This window comes from Protopterus annectens, chromosome 15.part0, assembly GCF_019279795.1.
Source record: "Protopterus annectens isolate FY-2018-M chromosome 15.part0, PAN1.0, whole genome shotgun sequence".
NCBI lineage: Eukaryota > Metazoa > Chordata > Ceratodontiformes > Protopteridae > Protopterus > Protopterus annectens.
This window is the reverse complement of record NC_056749.1, coordinates 422,570,690-422,593,114: the sequence shown is the minus strand read 5'-3', so window position 1 is coordinate 422,593,114 and position 22,425 is coordinate 422,570,690. Positions and strand designations below refer to the sequence as shown.

Here is a 22,425-nt window from a genome sequence, read left to right as displayed (position 1 = left end):
TCATCATCTTTCATTTCCAGAAGGGAGGTCAGTGAATGATTTTATTGGGGATGAAGAAGTTAGGGTGCATTACGCCTCTTTGGACGATGCAGTGCAGGTGATCAGGGAATTTTGGGAGTCATGGTTGGTTAAGGTTGACATTGAATCAGCTTTCCATTTGTTGCCCATTAGGAGGGAGGATTGGCTGTTGTTGGGGATGAAGGTAGGTGATAAGTACTATTTTGACACTGCCATGTTGATGGGTTGTTCCGTGGCATGTGCGACGTTTGAGAAATTTAGTACCCTTTTACACTGGATTTGGAATCAGAGGGTGGGAACGCAGAAGGCGGTGCATTATTTGGATGATTTCTTGTTAGTCGGGGAAGGGAGGGTAGGGGCTCAACAGGGGTTGCCAGAATTTACCAGTATGTGTGAGGAACTGGGTGTACCTTTGGCACAGCACAAGATGGAAGGCCCAGCAAGAGCATTGGAGTTCCTGGGGTTAATGGTAGATGTGGAACGGGGATTGTTTCGTCTACCTCAGGATAAGATAGAGAGGCTGCAGTCAGCGATACGGGGGGGGTGTTGGACAAGAATATGATTCGGGTTGGTTCAGTCATGGAACTGTTGGGTCTTCTGAACTTTGCCTGTCAAGCGGTACATCTGGGTTGGACGTTTTGCAGGCCGTTAGCATATATGCTAAAAGGGGGTAGGAGCAAACATCATTGGGTTAGGGTGACCAGGCTAGTGGGGGAGGATTTTAAGTTATGGGATGGTTTTGTGCAACAATTTAATGGGATTTTCTTTTTGGCAATCGGATTGGGTGAGTCAGGAAGAACTTTAGTTGTTTACGGATGCAGTGGGCGGTATTAGCATGGGGGATTACTTTGGTGGAAGATGGTTTGCAGCGCAATGGCCTCCAGATTGCAATGAGGAATGGAGGCAAGATGTCGCATTTTTAGAACTGATGCCGATATGGGCAGCTTCAGTGGTGTGGAAGGAGCAGTTGAGGAACAAGTGGGTAGTTTTTCATTTGGATAATATAGCTGTGATGAAGGTGTTACAAAAGAAGACAGCTAGGGCAGAATTGCTGTTGAGGATATTGCAGAAGTTGATATTGCAGAGCCTGTTAATAAATTTTTCTTTTACAGCAGTACATGTGCCTGGTGTTAAGAATGATATTGCTGATAGTTTGTCCTGCTTTCAGTTTTGCAAGATTCGAGGGTTGGCTCCGGGGGCAGTCGAGGTGCTGGAAACATTGCTGGAGGAGATGTGGAAGCTTGGGACAGGATAGTCAGGCATCTGGTGCAGCATTCCTGGGATTCTTCTACAAAGAAGGCAGGCAGTAGGGCTCTTATTGATTTTAATCAATTTGTTTTGTGATTGCTGGAAGAGGTAAGGGTATGGTCAGAGGAATTATTGTTAAGAAATGTGGCTAGTGCTTGGGAGAAAGGTAAGGCTTTGCAGACAGTTAAAGTGGATCTGGCGGCTATTAGCAATTTTGCTAAGTTGGGGGGGGGTGTTGCAAGATTTTACGAAGTCCTGGACATTAGGACATATGTTGAGAGGGTTGGAGGGGGTGATGGTGGAGTGAAGGGATACACAGTTGCCAATTACAAGGGGAACATTGAAGATTTTGTTACAGGGTTTAGGATTATTACATGGTAGGTCGCTGGATTATTTCATGTGGGGCACTCTATGCATGTGGTTATATTTTGACGCTTTCAGGATATTGGAATCGATGTTATAGTGACTGAGAGGGATGTCAACATTGTAATACAGAAAAGCAAGACGGATCAGTTGGGTAGGGGATGTACGGTAGTGCTCAAAGTGGACAGGAACCTTCATCTTTGCCCAGTAACTTGGATTACAGAATTTAGGAGTAGGAGGTTGGTGTGTTCAGAGGGGATGGTGTTTTGTTCAAAGGATGGCAGGGTAGTTTCCAGTAGTAGGTTTATTAGTTTAATTAGGAGGATTTTGGGTTGCATGGGATTTCCGGCTGAGAAGTTTGCAGCTCATTCTTTTAGAATTGGGAGGGCTTCGGATTTGGCTAGACAAGGTAGTTCAATTGAGGTTATTAAGAGGGCGGACAGGTGGTCCTCAAATGCCTTTTTATCTTAGATACTACTGTTTGTGGTTATTAACAATTTTTCTTTTTCTTTTAGGGAAGCGTATACTCATTTTTGGCCATTCGTATATCCACTGGGCAGAGAAGAGTGCCTTAATCAGGGAGGATGAAAGTAACTTGGGTTTATCTTATTTAGGATGTTCTGTGTTTTGGCATGGGGTTAGGGGTATGCATTGGGATAGGTTAATGTTTGAATTTCAGAAGGCTAAATTGCGGATAGGGTGACCTGATATAATAATAATTCATTTGGGAGGTAATGACTTGGGTATTTTGACTAAGAGAAGTGTTTAGCGGAGACTATTTTGCAGGATTTGTGGAGACTACAGGATTGGTACCTGGGTATGCAAATTGTGTGGTCGCAGTTGATTCCTCGATTGTTTTGGAGGCAGACGTGCAGTTATAAAGCTATTGAAAGGGCCAGGAGGTTTGTTAACCAAACATTGGAGGGGCAGCTAAGAAAATCGGGGATACATATCATTGAACATGGGGACTTTGGGCAAGGAGAGGTAGGTTGGTATCATACAAATGGAGTTCATCTAAATGAAATTGGTTTGGATTTGTTTAATTTGCATCTCAAGCTCTTTCTACAAGAGATGCTGCAGGTTAAGGTTTAGGAGGGGAAACAGCCTGGGATCAGGCTGGTGGCAGAGAAGAGGGACAGGATTGTCCTCTTCTGTTCCCCCTCTAAGGATGTGGTTTGATTTGGGCAATGGTTTTGTGTGGTGGAAGGTGAGCAGGTACACTGCCTATTATTTGTGGGGGGGGGGGTGAGCAGGTACGCTGCCCTGGCGGAATAAGTTTCAGGGTGAGCAGGTACGCTGCCCTGAGGTGTTCGAGCAGGGTGAGTTGTTATGCTGCCCTGAGGATCGTTGTGGCTGATGGCAATTGATATTGCTTATATGTTTGAAGTTCATGTATGATAATATATAATAAAGGTCGTCAAATGGCTTTGCATGTCCAGTGTGGTTTGGGGCCGGGACAATATGGCTTAAGTATAATACAATCAAAAAGCATATGTTGCCAGTCTGCTATAAGGTCTAACTTAATCTCCAACATATGATCTAACTTTTGTATATTAGTTCTGCTCTATGTGGTGTAAAGAAAGACCTATGTAAAAACTTCCATGAAAATTTCTCCATTTAACAGAACTAGTAGTATATTTTGATGATGACAAAATAAGTTTTTTATCCTCATGGTTAAAAGATTTATTGTTCGTGGGTTTAAAATAATTCCAATATCTTTCTTTGTTACATTCTAATTCTTTTTTAAATCACTTTATATATTTTAGATGAAAGACCTCTTCCAGACATTTCCTGTTGTACCAGGAGAAAGAGAATATCTATTAACTTAGGAATAGTGTTTCTTAGCTTGGGTGCACAACTTTAATTTTGCCTTCAACAAATTGTCTGCAATTTTGAACTAAATAAACTACAGCACTCGACTTTCCTCACTTGTCAAGATGAAAACAGTTCTTATTACTTAAATTAATAAGCACCTATCCAGGGATGTCCATGGTTCAGCTCCTGGTGTTTTCTCCTGTCCACCTGATGAATCGGGGCATCTTAGGGCAATGTAGCAATTGCCTCATGTACACCAACAACCCTCTCCTCTTACCACCCTACACTACAACCTGTGAGAGTTGCACTTATACAGCCAAACTGGAAGCCAAGCTCTCTCCAGCTAAGACTGGACTAGGCAGTCAAGAGAAGGTTAACACCTGCACCATACCACACTCAACACATAGTCCTTCAAAACCCAGCCCACCAAAACCCACACATAGAAACACAAAGCACACACCCACAGTCACGGAGGCTCTCAATAAAAATCTGCCCAAGCAACAGAGATCTCCCAAGCTGAAACGCAGACAACCACTACCCCCCAGCCCTACCCAAATGACACATAACCCACAAAATAAGTGTGCCACTCAACCTAAGCCCATAAGGCAAAACAACATATCCAATACACTAGTCATAGGGTACGCTATAGTCAGGCACACTGATCTCCCACTCACCAGGCTAAACAAGGAGAAAGTTACTGTCAGCTGCTTGTTGGATGTCAGGATCCACCAAATAATGCACCCACTCAGGTCACTCCACAACAAGTACAAATATGACTCTGTCATTGTCCATGTTGGTGTGAATGACCTGAGATGTACCTCCCTGGACTACATGAATAGAGACACGGAGAAGCTCTCGGATCTTGTAGCCCAGGCAGGTATGACTCTAGCCCTGAGTAGCATCCTACCATCACGCAGAATGATACCATAGTACAAGGACAGAATGATTGACTTCAACAAGTGGCTAAGCTTCTTTTGTCATTCTAAGGGAATTCAGTATCTGTCTGCCTGGGATGACATGGTCGACAGACCATGATGCTTTGCCAGAGATGGCCTGCACCTGTCACCCCTGGGATTCCAGATACTGGCTAAGACTCTTGCCAACCCTATAGTGGCTTTTTTAGGCAAGGTTCAAATGCTAAATTCACCACCGTAACAGATACAAGCAAGCAAACTCTGAGGGTAATGCTACTCAATGTTGAAAGTCTAAACCTCAAAATGCACTCACTCGAGGCACTCCTTAAAATGGAGAACATCAACATCTGTGCAGTGACAGAGACCTGGTTCAAGGCTCCAGAGAGCACCCCTGCATTACCGGGCTAAAATTCATACCACACCTTTCGGCCACCTGACCTGGACTGAAAAACTATAGGTGGAGGCGTGTCCATATTCATTAAGGATATCCACACCTCCAGGCTTGTTGCTCAACATAATTCATCCAAAATTATCCAAGTGCAATGAACACGGAGAAAGACTGCTTTCCACATTGTAGCTTGTTACATATCCCCCACCATGCCCCAGGATTCCCACTCTTCATTACTTAAAATACTGGAAAATATTAAGGTACAACCCAATACCTTAATTATGGACGATTTCAACTACCCCACCATCAACTGGGAAAACTACTCATGTACCAACTCATTCGGTCAACGTTTTCTGGCCTAGGTGGCATCACAAATACATATTGCTGTTTACAGATTAGATTGTGTGGTCTCAGTGAGAAGATCAAATCAAGTAAACGTAAGAAGCAAGTTAAAAAAATCAGCTGTCAACAGCAGTTACAAGCTTGACTACAACGACACTGGATATCACCACTTAACAGCAGTTACAAGCTTGACTACAACGACACTGGATATCACCACTTAACAGCAGTTACAAGCTTGACTACAACGACACTGGATATCACCACTTAACAGCAGTTACAAGCTTGACTACAATGACACTGGCTATCACCACTTATCTAACAGTTCAAAGAAGACTAAAACAAATTAAACCAGTGGGCCCACTCTCCATGCCAAAGCAAAGGCAAGAACCAAAAACAAATCACGACCACAAACAATTACAATACCAAGCCATTCCCACACTACAAACCACCAATGGGAATGAAAACAAACAAGAGAGCATGCAGCTAAAAGACAAGGGGAAAGGAAACACCATGACCAACACATTAAGTGGCCATCCACAAACCGAACAGCCTACAAAGCAGGCATGTCAACTACCAAGACTCACTGCACGTTCAAAGAGAAAAAGAAAAGAAAACAAGACACTCAAGCACTATAAAGCACATCCCAAACAGCTATTCATTCCCCAATAGCTCAAACACATACACACCACACAAAGAAACACGCTATTAAGTACGAATACAAAAATCCATATATTAAAATAATAAACTAGTCTCACCAGAAAAACAAAGATCTGGAATGCAGGTCAAGAATGGAGAGTATACAAATAAAAGATGTAATATGAGTTCAACAGTAGTTACTCAGAGAAATATGTCCTACAAAACTGTAATATATATTATTACTTTTATATTGACAAGCTGAAGATAACTATATAATATGTTAAACATTTAATAATTACAAGAAAAGGAGGCCTGGATTATAATGGGATAACAACAACCAGAATGTTAATAGAGAAATAAAAGTAATATTAGTTATAGCTCTATTGTTATATTAATCTAAATTATAATAAAGATTACTTTATAAATCACATTATGAAATATAGTAGGTATAGAAAGGAGTAGAGAAGATGACTTTATAACAAATGAAATTGTAAAGAAATGAATAAGATAATGTACCTTGTTTCAAAGACATCTGAGTCTCCTTTTATTCCTAGTAAGATGTCCAATATTGTAAAATCATCTGTAATATGAAGATAACAAAAAGGAAGGAAAAAAAGATGAAAATGCTTTACATATTAAAAATAAATAATGCTTAAGTCATTTATCCTTTAATTTCTTCTTCTTTTCACTTGTCTTCCACCCTGATCTTTCTGCTTGACTCTTTAGGAAAACACTCTTGCAATCCATATCATCTGTTTGTTCAAAAATGTTATTTATTTTCAAATATGTTAAACCCGCATCTAGGTCCTCAAAGATCTTAGTTTCACCAGGATGAAAGATTTGTAGTCTGGCTGGAAACTATAAATGAACCTCAATTTGCTTCTTCTTCAGTTCTCTTATTAGTGGAAGAAATCACTTTCATTTATAGATGACAGAAGTGGAATAGTCATTGTCAAACCGAATAATTCTGTCATCTATTTTAATTGGAGACCAAGCAGTTTTAAGAATTAATTCTTTATCCTATGAGGAAAAAGTCTTACAATGATAGCTCTCAGAGTGGTATTATTTTTTTGAAGAAGATGTTGAGACCAGAGACCTATGCGTTCTCTCAATACCAAAGGACATTGCTTCAGGTAGATCTAAAATTTGGGGTAGCCAGAAAGTCATAAAATTTGCCATGTTGTTTCCCTGTATTTTTTTTTCTGGTAAACCAAATATTCTAATATTGTTTCTGCAAGACCTATTCTCTAGGTCATCTATTTTCTTTAGTTCATGGTATTTTGTTTTAATAAAAATTCAATATTATGTTCATCTTTATTTAGTTTCCCTTCTGCATCATTTAAAGAGTGCTTGATGGCAGATATTTGTACTTTCTGCAGCTGTAATGTTTCATGGATTTGGTCCATTTGTTTAGAGCATTTTTCTTCAAAATTGTCAAGTTTTGTGTCCATTTTGTCCATCTTTAAAGATAATTCCTGAATATTGGTAAGAACCAACTGAAGTTCTCTTTCGAAGAAAGAATCTTTTGGGTTTGCTTTCAGATGATTAATTTCCAGGCTGTACGTGAAGACATTTTTCAGATAGAAATGTTGACAGGAAAATCTTTATATATCAACAAAATTTTGTGATGCTATCTTGAAGAGCAATGTATGGTTTATAAATCTACTTCAATAAGACTGATAAGTTAAAATGTAATATTTCCTGTCAGAAATAAACTAGCAGAGCAGGAGAATTCTGCTGCTATCTTGTCAGCATCCTGGCAACCCCCCTATGCTAGCAACTTTCTGTATATAAAGGCAGTAGCTGTTCCTGACCATGGTCCTTTGTACACCATTATTTTTCAGTTTTCTCCATGATTCTTGAGTTAGAAGATAAATGTATGTGTGTTATTTATGTATTTAACCATGTATTTGATTGCAAACATCTATAATCACAGCCATTCAAGTGGCTATAATTGAAGGGTACATCTGTCTGTAGAGGTAGAAGGTAAATTACTGTAGCCAATTATTATTTTTTTATTTATTACATTCTGATGTCTGAGGTGTATACATTCAATAATGTCTGCTTTAATCGCTAGCTGCAGGGGCTCTCTTTGGAAGAAGGTGATTGAGACTGTTGTCATTTGTTCAACTTAAGCAATCATTATTCTGGATTTTTAGAGCAAGTGTGCATTTTTATGAAGCCTGGTGGAATACTTTATTGGATCTAATTTCAAGGCAGTTAGATTTTTGAGATGTATAGTCAATAAAGTGACTGTAATTGACGAGTACAGAGATTGTCTCTGATAAAAATGACTATATGTATGGTTAAGGGGTTGCAGCAGATCTAAAAGTAACAGGTTGGCCATAATTTTCACATTTCATCATTTTCAAGTATCAGCACTGTATTTGATAAGTGCCTGTCTGTGGTAGTCTGGGCAGGATATGTGTGATAACAACTAAGCATTGGCAGAGTTTTGCACTGAGTAATATTACCATCTAACTCTGCTTGATTCTCTGGCTGAGTTGTTTGGCTGTGATGCCTTCTGTGTTGAGTCTGCATGTACTTCTTGTCTCTTTGAAGGTTTTATCAATGTAGATTGACTTCTTTACCCAGACTCTCAACTATTTAATGCATGCTTCTGGGCATTTGTGTTGTTACTTTCATTCCAATGTAATACCACAGGGGTGCACAGAAGGTACTTGAACTTTTTTTGGAGGGGTAGGAAGGCAGGTCTTATTCCCAGATAAGATTTCTATATCCTTGTAAGAATTTCTGTTCTAAATTTATTGGAGAACTATTATATTTTTGGCTTTGACAAAAAGCTTCAGACACAACTTAATTTCCCCCTTTTGTATTCATGATTGTTTTGTACAGGTCATCATTAGAACAAAAAGTTGTAAGAGAAAAGGGTGAAAGATGCATCACAGAACTTATGGAAACTTATGACTTCTAGAAGCCTAGTGCCCCAAGACTCCTGGTTTATTTCGGACATTTCTGCCAAACTTATTACAGTAGAATCTTAGAGTGTTAGGCTGTGTTTAACAGCATGATGAGACAAAGTGTGAAAAAAAAACAAGGAAAAAAGAAGTAATTTATATAAATAATGTGGGGCCAGAATGAGTGGGAGAACAGCAGAGAGAGAAAGAGAGAGAGAGAGAGAGCGGGAGAGATGCTTGGGAGGTGCAGATGGAGTAGTGTTCGACAGGGTCCTCGTGGAGTCTTTTTTCTTTGCCATGTCACTTAAAACTAACCTTTTAATTGCAGTTAAATGTCTGAGGAGTAGATATATTAAAAAAGTGGCTATAATGAGCAGGTACATACTGACGTAGTCTGTAGATGAAACTGAATGGCTCAATCTGTTGTTTAATCACAGGCCATGGACACTGACTTTCTGTAAAAGAGTTCCCACCCATTCAGCTGCTTGCTGAAGCCCCCCCCCCCCCCCAGCTTTGAAGTCACTAGTCACTACTGGTTTGAGATCAAACTGTAAAATGATACTGATAAATATTATTATATGGATCCCATTGATAAGCCATTCTGGAATCAAGTCAAGAATTGCCAATATTTGCCAATGGTAAAACCATATGTTTTATTTTAGAACTCGTACACAAACACACTACCACTGTGAAAAACAAAGGGTCTCAAAGTCAAAAGTCAAATAATCTTTACGCGTTTCGTCCACCTTTATTACCTGTGAACTTCTTCAGAAAATATACACTCATGTTACAAAAGGTTTAAATAATCCCAATACTTCCTCTCATGACCCACAAAAGCCAATCAGAAGTGTCAAACTTTCCATGTGTACTTAAAGACATATATACAAATACCAAAATTAATATCAACTTGTTATTTCATTATAAAATTGTTAAAACATTTTATAAACATCATATATATATAAATTAATATATGTGTATATAATGAAATTAAAAAATAAATCAAATAAATAAATTGATACCTATTGTCAAAATATGTATAAACATAATATATGTAAAAACATATTGGTTCCTTAACATGGTCTTTGTGCTTGTAAAAAGCACTTAATGTTGACTGCTTCATTCAACCCAGGATATTTGTCTGCATTTAACAAAATCTGCCACATAGCTTCCTTACATTCCAGTTCTACTTTATAATTCCCACAAAAACCTACATCTTTAACCTTTTCTAATACTGAAAAGGTGAATTTCTTGAAATCCACACAAACACTTGCGTGCTTCGATAGGGCGTTTGTTGAATCCTTATTTTTAATTGCTAACAGGTGCTCATAAATACGTTTGTTTAATGTTCTAATAGTTTTACCAATGTAGAAATGTTCACAAGAATTACATAGGGCGACATACACCACGTTTTTAGTCTTACAAGTGTAGTGCCCCCTAATGAAAAATTCTTTTCTCAAATGTTTGAAAAAAACTGAACTAGTACCAGAAATGTGTCTACATTGTTTACAATTTTGGCAAGGAAAAGTACCATCAGTTAATCTATCAGTAACACTGGATGGTCCTTTTTCCAAAATCATTTTTAAATTCTTCGTTTTTTTGTATGTAAATAAGGGTACCTTTCCTATTGATGAACTCAGATCCTTATTCCCCAAAATGACTTTCCAGTTCTCAGTAATGATTTTCTTAATAAAGGCCATTTCTTTAGTGATAGGAATAGGGAAGGCCAACCTAAAAATAGGATCGGCTTTGTCAATATTAGAAATCATATCAGCGTTAGATGATTTATACAGTATTGGAATAGCTTTGTTACCTCTCAAGGACAAGACTTCTTGTAATATATTGTTAAGCCATAAATTTTTATAACCCCTGTCAACAAAAAAACACTTTAACTTGTTTGCCTCATTCAAAAAAATGTTTTCACAAGTAGTGAGCTGACTCAGCCTAATAAACTGCCCCTTCACAACCCCACGCTTCATAAAGGTAGGGTGCAAACTCTCAAAATGTAGGTATTGGTTTGTGAAACTTGACTTTCTATAGATACTACTTTCAAATTGACCAGTTTCAACATTGTAGCTCAAATGTAGATCTAGAAAGTCTAAAGTCTCACCAAAACAACCCACAGTGACTTTCAAGAAATCAGTGGAATGATTTAAATGTTCAACAAAGTTGTTAAAAGAACTGTAGTCACCTTTCCATAGAATAAATAAATCATCAATGTAACGTCTATAGAAAAGGAGATGTCTAGACAGTGGATGTGTCTCTAAAAAAGCAACTCCCACATAGCCATCACTAAGTTGGCAAAACTCGGTGCCACTCATGAACCTATTGCTATACCTGTGGTTTGCTTGTACTGTATACCTTCAAATTTAAAAAAATTGTTATCAAGAACTACCTCCATCAAACAACAAACTGTGTTGACCTTATCGTTACTCAAATCTGTATATACTGACAAATATTCTCTTAATAGATCAACCCCTTTAATTTGATCTATACAAGTGTACAAAGATATGTTTTATTTGCCAGACATGCACTTGTAACTCTACCAATTTTCTGTATGTTGGAGTCAAATATTCTACATGATGCCTGTAAGGAGTACTCCTTTTTCAGCTATAAATAGCCTTGTCACATACGAACATCAGTATTAATGAGTGACTCGGTATGCTGACTACAAAATCATCTTGTGGAATAAAATTCTGCAGTTTTTTTTTTTTTTTATCTTAAAGCAAGTTCTTCATCACTGGTCCTGAGCATATTGCTGATTTTCAATATTTTGAGCCAAATAATCACCTATATGATTTCTGCTTCTCAGACTGTGCAATGCAATTCTTAAATTATCTTCAGAAAGGATACATTCTGGTTAACTACAAAATCAGATCTGTCAAAAATATTTTATAAAAAAATACTTGTAGTTCATCCGACCAAAACTTAAAATGATTTTCTCAGAAATTTCACCCAAATGCATGGCAGATGGCAAAATAATGAAACACCATGTAATTAGACAAAGGTTACCATTTTTAGTACTTTGAGCTCAGATGTTCGACATGATGTCTGTATTGTCCCCAAATCATTTATGGCACTGACTTGTACAGTTCTAACTTCAAAGTTAAATATAGCCATCATAAGTATAATAGGCTTTCAAGACAGAAGGTAGCTACGAAACGCAAGCTAGAAGAGAAAGCACAAATGAGAGAAATAATGATGAAATTTTATTTAATGCATTAATGGAATGGATAATGGACCAGCAAAAAGAGTGTTGTACTTGGAGAAAGCATAAGAGTAATGTTTATGCTAGCCCCACAAGAGAAACTTTCAGGGAAATTAACATTTATTTTATTTTATTTTACATTTGTTAACCGGGATGGTCTAACTGAACACAGGTCCATTTTCAGCAGAGGCCCGGGGAGAAAAGCTCCGCAGTAAGTAAAATTTTACACAATATGTTAAAATACAGTATACAGAGAATTGTCAAACAATATGTTAAAATACTGTATACAGCAGAAGACATAACAAGACCTATACATACAGGAAAAAATAGTTACACATGGTTAATAACAGAATAAGTATACAAATTCAATCAGCATTAGGAGAAGACCTAGACTATAATATATATTACAGTAGGTATATTAGGAAGTGAGGTATATAAGTGGAATAATTTGAGGACTTATGTAATACATGGGCATAGACACTTGTTCTTTAAGTGTGTTCTAAGTGAGTTTTTAAAGTGAGAAGAGGGAGGGGCAGAAATCAGAGCAGGAGGGAGATTATTCCAGGTTCTAGCTATAGAGTGGGAGAACAGTGCTTTTCTTGCAGTATTGTTAGCCCTAAAGATACAGAGGAGGCGTTTGTTGGAAGGTCGGAGAGGACAATTTGTATTATAGTGGGTGAGAAGTTGGCCTAGTGCAGGTTTTTTTCTGGATGTGTTACCACATTGTAGGCAATGACTAACTGGTGATAGGTTAGTAGCTGGGGAAGTTCTAGCCATTGCAGTTCCCTTAGAGCCTGGCAATGGTGGGTCCTAAAGGTGGAGCTGTTTGCAATCTTGGCGATTTTATTATAACATGATTCAAGTCTGGCAAGGTCAAGTTTTCTAAGCTGGGTAAGTTTTGGAGCAGCATACATTAGGGTAGACAAGAGGTGAGTTTGGGCTAGGGTAATCTGTGCTTGTTTCGAGAGAGATTTCCTGTGCCTATATAGTGTTCCCATTTTTTATAGACTTTTTTAATAGTTTGTGAAATGTGGATGTTGAAGTGTAGATTTTTATTAATTTCAACGCCTAGGAGGTTGGTATGGTCAGAGGGAGAGATAATAGTGCCATTTTTGGAGTAAATAATGAAGGATAGAGGGGTGTAAATGGTTTTGTTGGAGGTGAAAAGTAGTAATTTAGTTTTATTAGGGTTTAGGATAAGTTGGATCTGAGTAATCCAACTTGCCACAGAGCTAAAGGATTCCTGGATGAGTTGTTGTAAGGTGGGAAGTGATGGAGCTGAACAGATAAAGGTTGAATCTTCAGCATATTGTATAAGTGAAGCATGCTGTGTGGTGGTATGGAGATTATTGGTAAATATGGAGAAAAGAAGTGGGCCTTACATGGAGCCTTGTGGTACACTTATGGTAGTTGGGAGTAAAGGGGATAGTACACTTTGCCATTGGACAGATTGTTGCCTATTTGACAGATAGCTTTTAAACCAGGCTATAGTGGAAGGGGCAAAGGATAGGGATGTCAGGGTGTCTAGTAGTAAGGAATGTGAAACCATGTCAAATGCTTTGGAGAGGTCTAGAAATATTGCAGATACAAAGTTATTATTATTTCTATGTTGGTTGATCAGATTGGTGAAAGAGAGCAGAGCGGTGGTTGTGCTTTGGTGTTGTCGGAAGCCATGCTATGTGAGGGAGAGGAGATGGTGTGAGTTTAGGAATTGTGTTACCGGAGAATGTATACATTTCTCTGGTATTTTAGATAAGGGGGTAGAATGGCAATGGGACGATAATTTGAGTATTCATAAGAGTTTACGCCTTTATGTAGTGGAATAATGTATGATACCTTCCTTAGCTGTGGGACATATGCTTCTTGTATGGAGCGATTGATAGGAATAGAAGTAGGGTAGGATAAGGATTCAGCAGCTATTTTTAGGAAGTTGGCTGGTAGATTGTCGGCAGCAAGGGTGGTAGGTTTCAGTTTTAGGAGGTGTTTTTTAATTGTTGAGGTGGGAACGGGTGAGAGCATAAAGGACAGGATGTTGTCAGGGCATTTGGTTGGGTTATATGTAGGGCTGTTTTTGGATAGTTGGGAGGATAGTGTTAAGATGGATTCTGTGAAGTGGTGATTGAATTGGAAGGGAATGTCTTTGTTGTCATTCGTGGAGTTAGGAGTGGAAGTGGTAGTTTTGCCTGATTTTTAGGAGAGAGTTAATGGCATGCCAAAACTTTTGGGGATCTTTTGAATGTTTGTTTTGGATATTGAGGAAGTAATGTTGCCTATCAAGTTTAGTTTGTCTCTTGGCCTGATTTCTAAGTTGTAGTTAACTTTGTTTGGCTAGGCTAGTATTCTATTTCTTCCAAATTCCCCAAGCCTAATCCCTTGACTTTAGAAGGGCTCTAGTTTCCCTAGTTAGCCATGGTGCATAGTTTGACTTGGCTCTTATTTTCCTAATTGGTGCAAGTCTATCAAGGATATTGATGAGGATATTGCTGAAGTAGTCAAAGGCTTGGTCTAGATTTAGGGTTTGTAGTGGTTTCCAGTTACTAGATTTTAGAATACTGTTTAGTTCTTGTATATTTAGTTTATGGTCATCACTGACTTGTCTAAAAACAATGGGTTTGGCTGTGTTAGTACATTTCCGCAGGAGGAAGGTGGGGAGATGGTCACTAAGACCATCAGGAAGACATCCTGTCTGATAGTTTTGTTTGGGGCAGTTAACTAGTATCCGATCTAGAATAGACTGGAGCGGGTTGTCGATTCTAGTGGGTTATTGGATAAGTTGGGTAAAACTGTAAAGATTAATATGGTTAGTGAGGTTGTTAAGGATACAGGATGACTAATCAGTGTTCAGGTCACCTAGTAAGATGGTTTCTTGGGGGAGATTATCTGTCGGCCATTGTAACATTTCTTCATTGATGGGAGAGTTATTACCTGGGGGAATATAACGGCAGAGAATAATGATAGTTTTTGTGTCATATATGCGTAGGGTTGAACCTAAGGTTTCGGCATCTTGAAATTTAGGTATGGGGGTTTGTAGAGGTTTGATGTTGATTGTATTTTTGTAGAGGATAGCAACACCACCTCCCTTTTTGCCCACTCTATCCAGTCTTAGAATATTATATCCTGGTGGGAGAATTTCTTCATTTTGGGTACTAGATTTTTTAGCCACATCTCGGTAATGGTTAGTATGTCAGGGGAGTAGTGAGCTATAAATGCATGTAGGTCAGAAAGTTTGTTAGAGATACTTCTGAGGTTGACATTCAGAATCAATAGGTCAGAGATTTGCCTAGCAGAGAGTAGAGTTTTGTGGTCCAGAGTTTGGGTGTATGCCTCCAGATACAAGTAGATTTTTAGTGATAAACAGTATGTGTTTAATTGTGTGTACTATGTTTATGCTGGATCATCAACTTCTATTCATCAGTGACACATTCTATCAGCTTCTGATAAACACTATCAAAATATTATTTTTTGTTGAACGATCACTGAGGGGATAAACTTCCTTATCGCCATTGACCAGTGATCTCACGCTCACATCGATACACTGACTTGTTGATCTTGCACTGAGTCACACTCACACACACACACACACACACACACACACACACACACACACACACACACACTCATATATGCAATTGGCTGACAAAATATCCCCATTCTAGCACACACATGTCCTTGAGTCAATCACATGCACTGAACTAAAACTCATCTGCAGACAGACTTATTCCCAACAATCTCACATTAACACATACAGACTTCTACTAAAACTGGAAGCAATTAAATAATCCAAGGATTCCTGCAGCAACAGAAGTTTATGTTTGATATAGTACATGTAACATGTTAGATTCACCAGTAATAGAAGCTGATTATTACAGATGTAAGAAAGATAATTACAATAAGGGACCAATATATTTGCAGAGAATATGAGTTGATCATTTAACAGAAACATTATCTCAAGTGATATCTCCACCAGGGAGTGAAACACAGCAGCCTTCTTCCCTGTACAAAATTAGAATACATCAAGCCTGGGGGACCTCAACCTCACAAGTACATGCAACCAGTTGGGGGGTGGCACCAATGCCTGCATGTCCTTCTTGAATGTCCAATGTCCTCTCTACAGCAATTGTTGTCCATCATCTAGAGAGAATTGAATACTACCAGTGAAAGGGGAGAGGTGCTACTATGTAGAAAGAAAACTGCACTAAACAGATGCAGCAGGGAATGTCATCTGATCTGCAAAGTATTATTTCCAGCAGACAACGATTATTCAAATACCTGGACTTTTTGTAGGCAATAGCACACCACTATTGCCTGTAATACTTAAGCACTTCCTCTACCCATCACACCTATTCACAATACAGAGGAGTATGATCCAGTCTTTGATAATAGCCAGTGCATTATGTGTTTGAGACACTGGACACCAAGTAATTCACTTCAGCAGCAAAGCTGAACTGTGAATCTTAGATCCATAACAGTCATATACTGTCTCTTTTCATTAATCTTCTCTGCCTATGCCTCTTACATCCTAAACTGGCTTCTATTGTTTTCTTTCTTTGTTCCACAAAAAAAAAAAAAAGAAAAAGAAAAGTGTGAGTGATTTATGTCAAATCCATTATGATTTCTGATTATTGTATTTTTACCTCTGTATTGTATCTGCCTTGTGTTTCATCTGTATTGTATTTTTTACTCTCTAAATATTTTTTTCTTTGTACTTTTCTCCCTGGGTCTCCATTGAAAACAGACTTCTAGCCCAGTTGGACACTACGAAATAATCAAAAGTAAATAAATAAAATAAAAAAATAAATGTGGAGGATGCAGCTGGTTATGATCTGAATCACAATCCTAATTTGTTACAGTGCTTGGACTGTTATCTGCTTCATGTACTGCCAGTTACAGAAAGTATAGGAGCACAAAGTGTTTTACTGGCTTTCAAAGCCTTTGAAAGCAGGTAAAACTCTGGTACTGTCTATGAGACAGCAGGCAGAAACAAAGTGTTCCCCTGAAGAGTGAAGGGCCTAAAAGCTGTTAGACATTTTGTTCTGACATACTTTCTATCTGGCAGACTGAACATCTTTTAAAAACATATTTTACTTTCTGCTTCTGTGCTTTACCAGCCTGCAATGTCCTTACTGCAAGACCTGCTCTTTACAGTGCCTAGAGGTGGTTATGATCAGGTCTCATGCCCAGGAAGTTTATTTTTGGCCTGATATCAGAGTGTAATCTTGGAACTTCAAAGTTGTTACACACTGACTGTCATCCTTGCAATAGCCAGACCCTCTTCCACTGTGTGGTCATCTGTGTTTTAATAATCTGTAGGGCAAACATTATTAGTATTCCTATAGCCAGTTACAATATACACACTCACTGACTGGCCCTTTCCTCTGCACCAAGTGGTATGATGTGGTTACCATGCTGACTTTGTCAATATTCCATTTTGTGGGTTGTCATATAGCCAGCAACCTTGATTGTACTTTTAAAGAAGTAAAGATGGGTTGATCACAGATACACTCTTGGCTGCTATCTTTGTAACAGTGCCAAGTGTGTTACAGACAGTACATCAGGGGCACTACAGCTTTATGTACTATAAAAAATATGATCAGATTTCTCAAGTATTAACTAACTAGATATATGTTTTAAAAATGGATGGTAAGATTCCCCTTCACTCCATTCTCAAGGTAAAATTTCTTGGCTTTCATTTCTTGACCACATAACAAGTTGGTCATGACTGGAGACAGAGTTATAATCCTCTTTGTTATTTCGGTTGTTGTACATGCACCTGGCAACAACCTATTATACTTTCTCTTGTTTTTGGAGAATATTTGGAGTCCTTCATATATTACAAGTTTTATAAATAATAGCATATGCATTTTTGCAGAAAAGCACACTTCTCTCTGCCTTCACATCCTCTGCTACTTATATATGCCATCAGCTGATGCCAGCAAAGGATGACTGTAAACATATGTAACCATATATAATATTCTGCAACTTCATGTGCTGTGTTTAACTGTACATTGTTGTACACTCATGCAACATACTGTAATAGAGTATTGTAAATCTAGTAAACATGTTTGACACTACTGGAGTGCCTGTAATTATGTACTGGAACTTCTTTTATTTTCCATATGGCCTCAGCTACAAAAGGACTATGATCAGTTGGGCTATCTCAATTAAAAGCAAAAAAAATTAATAAATAGATATTAAAATAAAATAAACAGGCTCTATACTCCTATACTTATTTTCTGATGATATATAACTGTCATTTCTGTACAGACTTTAACTTATTTTATGTTAATATCTCACTTTCACTATTATCAGAGTATCATATGTAACTATTCTCCCATTTCTTTAAATCGGCATTCTTGCATATGTGTTGCATTCCTTATACACAGCATCTGAATGGATGAAAAAAAAAAATAATGGATCTGTGTAGCTGTTCAACAGTTCTCAGGCAACTTCACATTTAATTAAATGGTTGCTTTCAGGGACACGTGCTCATTTTGAAGTGAAAAGGCTGATATTAAAGTTATTAAAATATGTTTCTGTAGCATACTTAATTATGTACTACTTAGAGGCGATCTCTGCCTGACTTACAAAGCCATGTCTGACCCAGCTCTGTTAGAAATGCTACATTTAAAGAAATCCCTCTGCACCACACCCTCCAGAGACCTCAACCTCATTACCACAATCAGCAGAACATGCTGGAGGGACAGGTTCATAACCCAGAGACTGCCATTGCTATGGAATAGACTTCCCATATATGTCAAGCAGAGCACATCACTGGCCTTCTTCAAGATAAATCTTAATTAAATGGTTGCTTTCAGGGACAGGTGCTCATTTTGAAGTGAAAAGGCTGATATTAAAGTTGTTAAAATATGTTTCTGTAGCATACTTAATTATGTACTAATAGAAAATTCACCCCAGAGATCACTCCAGTGGCTTTACTCGACAGATGCACTGGGAACTAAGCTCCGGTGGCATGATGCCAGGGTAATCCTATGGGCTAGGCTTGTAAAGGCTCCAGGGCCATTAGCCTAGTACACACCTATGAACCTATGTGCACATTATTATAACCTCAGTTTTTGCACAGATAATATACAGAAAGTTAGCTAATACAATGGCACAGTGGTTAACATCATTGTCTCGCAGCACTTCATTTTCGGTCAGTGTGCACTCAGTGCATACTATGCTTGTTCTCCTTGTGACCATATGGATTTTTGCCATGTGCTTTGCTTTCTTTCCTATTGCAAATATGTGCTGCAGGTGAATTGGCAGTCTTCTAAAATTGCCAGTAGGTGTGCATGGCATGGCACTGAAGTACTTGTGTGTGTGTGTGTGTGTGTGTGTGTGTGTGTGTGTGTGTGTGTGTGTGTGTGTGTGTGTGTGTGTGTGTGTGGTTTGTATGCTCTGCAATGACTGGCAACCTCTTTAGGATAAGCTTCTCTAATTTGTGCGCATTGAGTGCTGAGGTTCTGGCCCAAGTTTGGTCTGCACTATACATAATTGACAATGAATGAGTATGTGGTAAGCTCACTTGCATCAACGATTTTTTGCAGTTTAACACCATGTAAACATCAGCCCTTTCCTAGCCAATCATCCAATTAATTTCCCATTACCAGGGTAGAGGGTTGACCAGGAAGGGTTGTAATTTATGCAACTGTTAGGGGTGGTGAATTTTTATATTTAACCCTATTTCTAGGGACTAAGGGGACATGCAGAGAGGTTTCTGTGCTGGACATACTTTACTTCCACAAGGGATATTGCCAGCAAGTAACACTGCCCCTTCCATCAAGCACTTAAGAAAATGCACTTCCCCATGAGGTCCTGAACTCCCATTTTCCTCTCTAGTCCCAGAGAAGAGGCAAGTTGACCATGTCCGTTCCCTCCTCTTCATCACTGCCAGTCTACTCTTGTGCCAGGGCTGCTAATCAAACTCCAGTTTAACTGGGTTGTTGTAAGGGCTCCTTCCCCCTGCTCCATGGAACCTGGCTTTAAAAGGATAAGGAAACAGTCATACATGTAGCCCTAAGCCATAACACTATGTAATTGAAAATAAATTGAAAATAAATAATCTGACCTTTTTAAACAGTTAAAAAATGGAGTAAGATATTTAATAAGTTATATTTTCAATAAGATTTAAAACACTCCAGTTTGGAAGCGTTAAACGTTCTAAATACTGTAGTAGCATTCTTTACCTAATTTTGGAAATCATACTGTATATTGTCTGAAGATGTTAGGTGCTCTGGGTCTACATTTGCTTGAGGCCCAAGTGATCATAGCTTGTGTAGGCTGCTGCTCCCACTCAGAGTCAAATATGAGTCCGTGCAAGCAGCTGCAGAGGGAGTGGGAGGGGGTGGTAGTGTAGATCAGGCTAATGGCTGAGATGGGAATTTAGACTTAGGGAATGGGAAGGGAGTCTTAAGTCAAGTGAGTGGGAGGGGTATTTTAGAGGGATACTGGGCTAGTGGGAGTCAGGGCACTTGCTTTTTCAAGCAAGTAACAGCGAGCAGTTGATTAAGAGCTACTAGCATGCAACCACTTGTAGTAGACTTGCATGTCCCCACATGAAATATGAGGTGTCATTCATTACCATAAGTGCTTTGAACATCAAAGCACAAAATATTGACCACAGAAGATTGAAACACAAAACACTGATGCTGTGTGCTGCTAGCATTTTAGCAGCACTAAAAAGACAGTGGATTGGTGTGTGAGATTGCAGTACAGCAGGGACTGCTTTTTCCCTTCCCCACTGTAGTGTGATCTCAAAGTTTGTAAATATAATTAGCAGGGGTTGTGGTGGATGTAAGAAGATGTTTGATGCATAGTTATTGATGTCTTGTGTTTTGACCTTCTGTGGTTGATATGTTGTGCTTCAATATTTGAAGAATTTCTGGTTTTAAATGTATTCTGAAATATGTATGTCTTTGTGGTTGCTAAACACTAAAGACTGAAAGCTATATCTGTCTTTCGGACTGTCTATCTGTTTATCTATGTAGTAAGTATTAAAGTAACTGTAATGATCTTATTTCAGAAGCGTTGTTGTTGTGTCTCTCGGCTTTTCCCGGTTAGGGGTCGCCACAGCAGAACTCCGGTCCGCTAATGATTGGCAGTAGATTTATACGTGCCGAGTTGCCAGCTCTGATGCACAACCTTCAACGAAGGTACGCCCATTCATGCATGTCTCCACACAGAAGACGCTCTAGCTGAGAATCGAACAGGACAACGTCTTACTGTGAGGCGACAATGCTACAGCAGCACCACCGCCGCAGTGTACATTGCCATTTTACTGGTCTTTTTCAGGAAAGCAAAGTACAGTAAGTACTTATTTATATGGGGCTATGATTAATGCTGGCCAAGATATCTACTATGTATACAGACTAATGGGAATTCCATTAAAAAATCAGACAAAGTTATGAATCATCTCACTGATTGTATGGCTTTGGTACTTATTTCATTCATCTGTCACCAACATTCATGAGGTAACAGTGTGAGGGTTTTTTTTTTGCAATCAAACATTCTAAACATATAAATTATTATACATAATATAATATAGTATTATTTTGGAAGAAGAAAAACTTTTGAGTACATTGACAGCACATTTGGATTTCATATAGGTTTTAGTTGCTAAGGTCAGTTTGTCTTTCTTAGCATTTAAAGGGATAGGTCAATGAAAAAGTGGTTATTTTTCTTGTATTATTTCTTATACTGGATTGGCTATAAGTTGCAGGCCTATTCCTTAATTATGTGTGAATTAGTGGAGATTAACAAATCTATTCTCTCATCTTACATTTCCTTTTCATTCTGAAGGAAGATGTTACTGTAGTAATCTTTTTGAATGACTCCAGTTTGTATGTACATTGGCAGTAGAATTTTATTTCATATTGATTTTAGTTTCTCAGTTAATTTTTTTTTTAACTTTTGAAAGGGTAGGATAAAAATGACAAAGCATTACTTTTCTTCTGTTATTTGTAACAGCAGTTTGATTATAAATGTCTGGCCTGTTCATTGATTATCTGTAATCTAGTAATGTGTGGTTTGTCCTTAATGTTAAGGACTGCTGATACTCAATATTATAGAGTTCGGTGAACTGTTGGAAAGCTGATAGACTTGCTGTGCAGAGTTGGAATCTATTTCAAACTGATAAGTACATATTTTGCCACTTTAAATTGCAGTGTTGTATTTATACACTTGCCTATTATTTATAGTGCTGCTGTATTGTTTCTGTTTCTGTCTCTTGTGTCTCTTCTCCCACCCACCCTCCCTGTTCTTGTCTTGGTGTTAATCTTGGTGGCTTTGAAACTGCCCGCCCCTCTTGTAAGTTTGTATTTGGATACTCCTTCAGTCAACTGAGTGCAGTGAGATCATATTTTGATTTCAGGCACTCCTACTGTGTACAAAGAGAGCATCTGAGAAGGACAATCCCTGTAGCCTCTTAATCCTGCTGTGTTCCCTCCCTCAAAAAAAAAAAAAAAAAAAATATATGTATATATATATATATATATATATATATATATATATATATATGTATATTCAGCTGCTCTTACTGTAACTGTCTTAGTTGCTGTTCTGTGGGATATCTGTTCAGTT

General features: G+C 38.3%; 1 protein-coding gene across 1 annotated transcript in view; it reads left to right on the top strand.

Moving 5' to 3' along the window:
• The first annotated feature begins 915 nt into the window (after positions 1 to 915).
• GPR50 (G protein-coupled receptor 50) overlaps positions 916 to 22,425 on the top strand; it is a 50,397-nt gene continuing 28,887 nt past the window's right edge. The window contains exons 1-2 of the mRNA XM_044057278.1: positions 916 to 1,000; positions 2,145 to 2,219. Of these exons, the coding sequence (XP_043913213.1) occupies positions 916 to 1,000; positions 2,145 to 2,219 (160 nt within the window). The remainder of the gene's footprint in view (positions 1,001 to 2,144; positions 2,220 to 22,425) is intronic.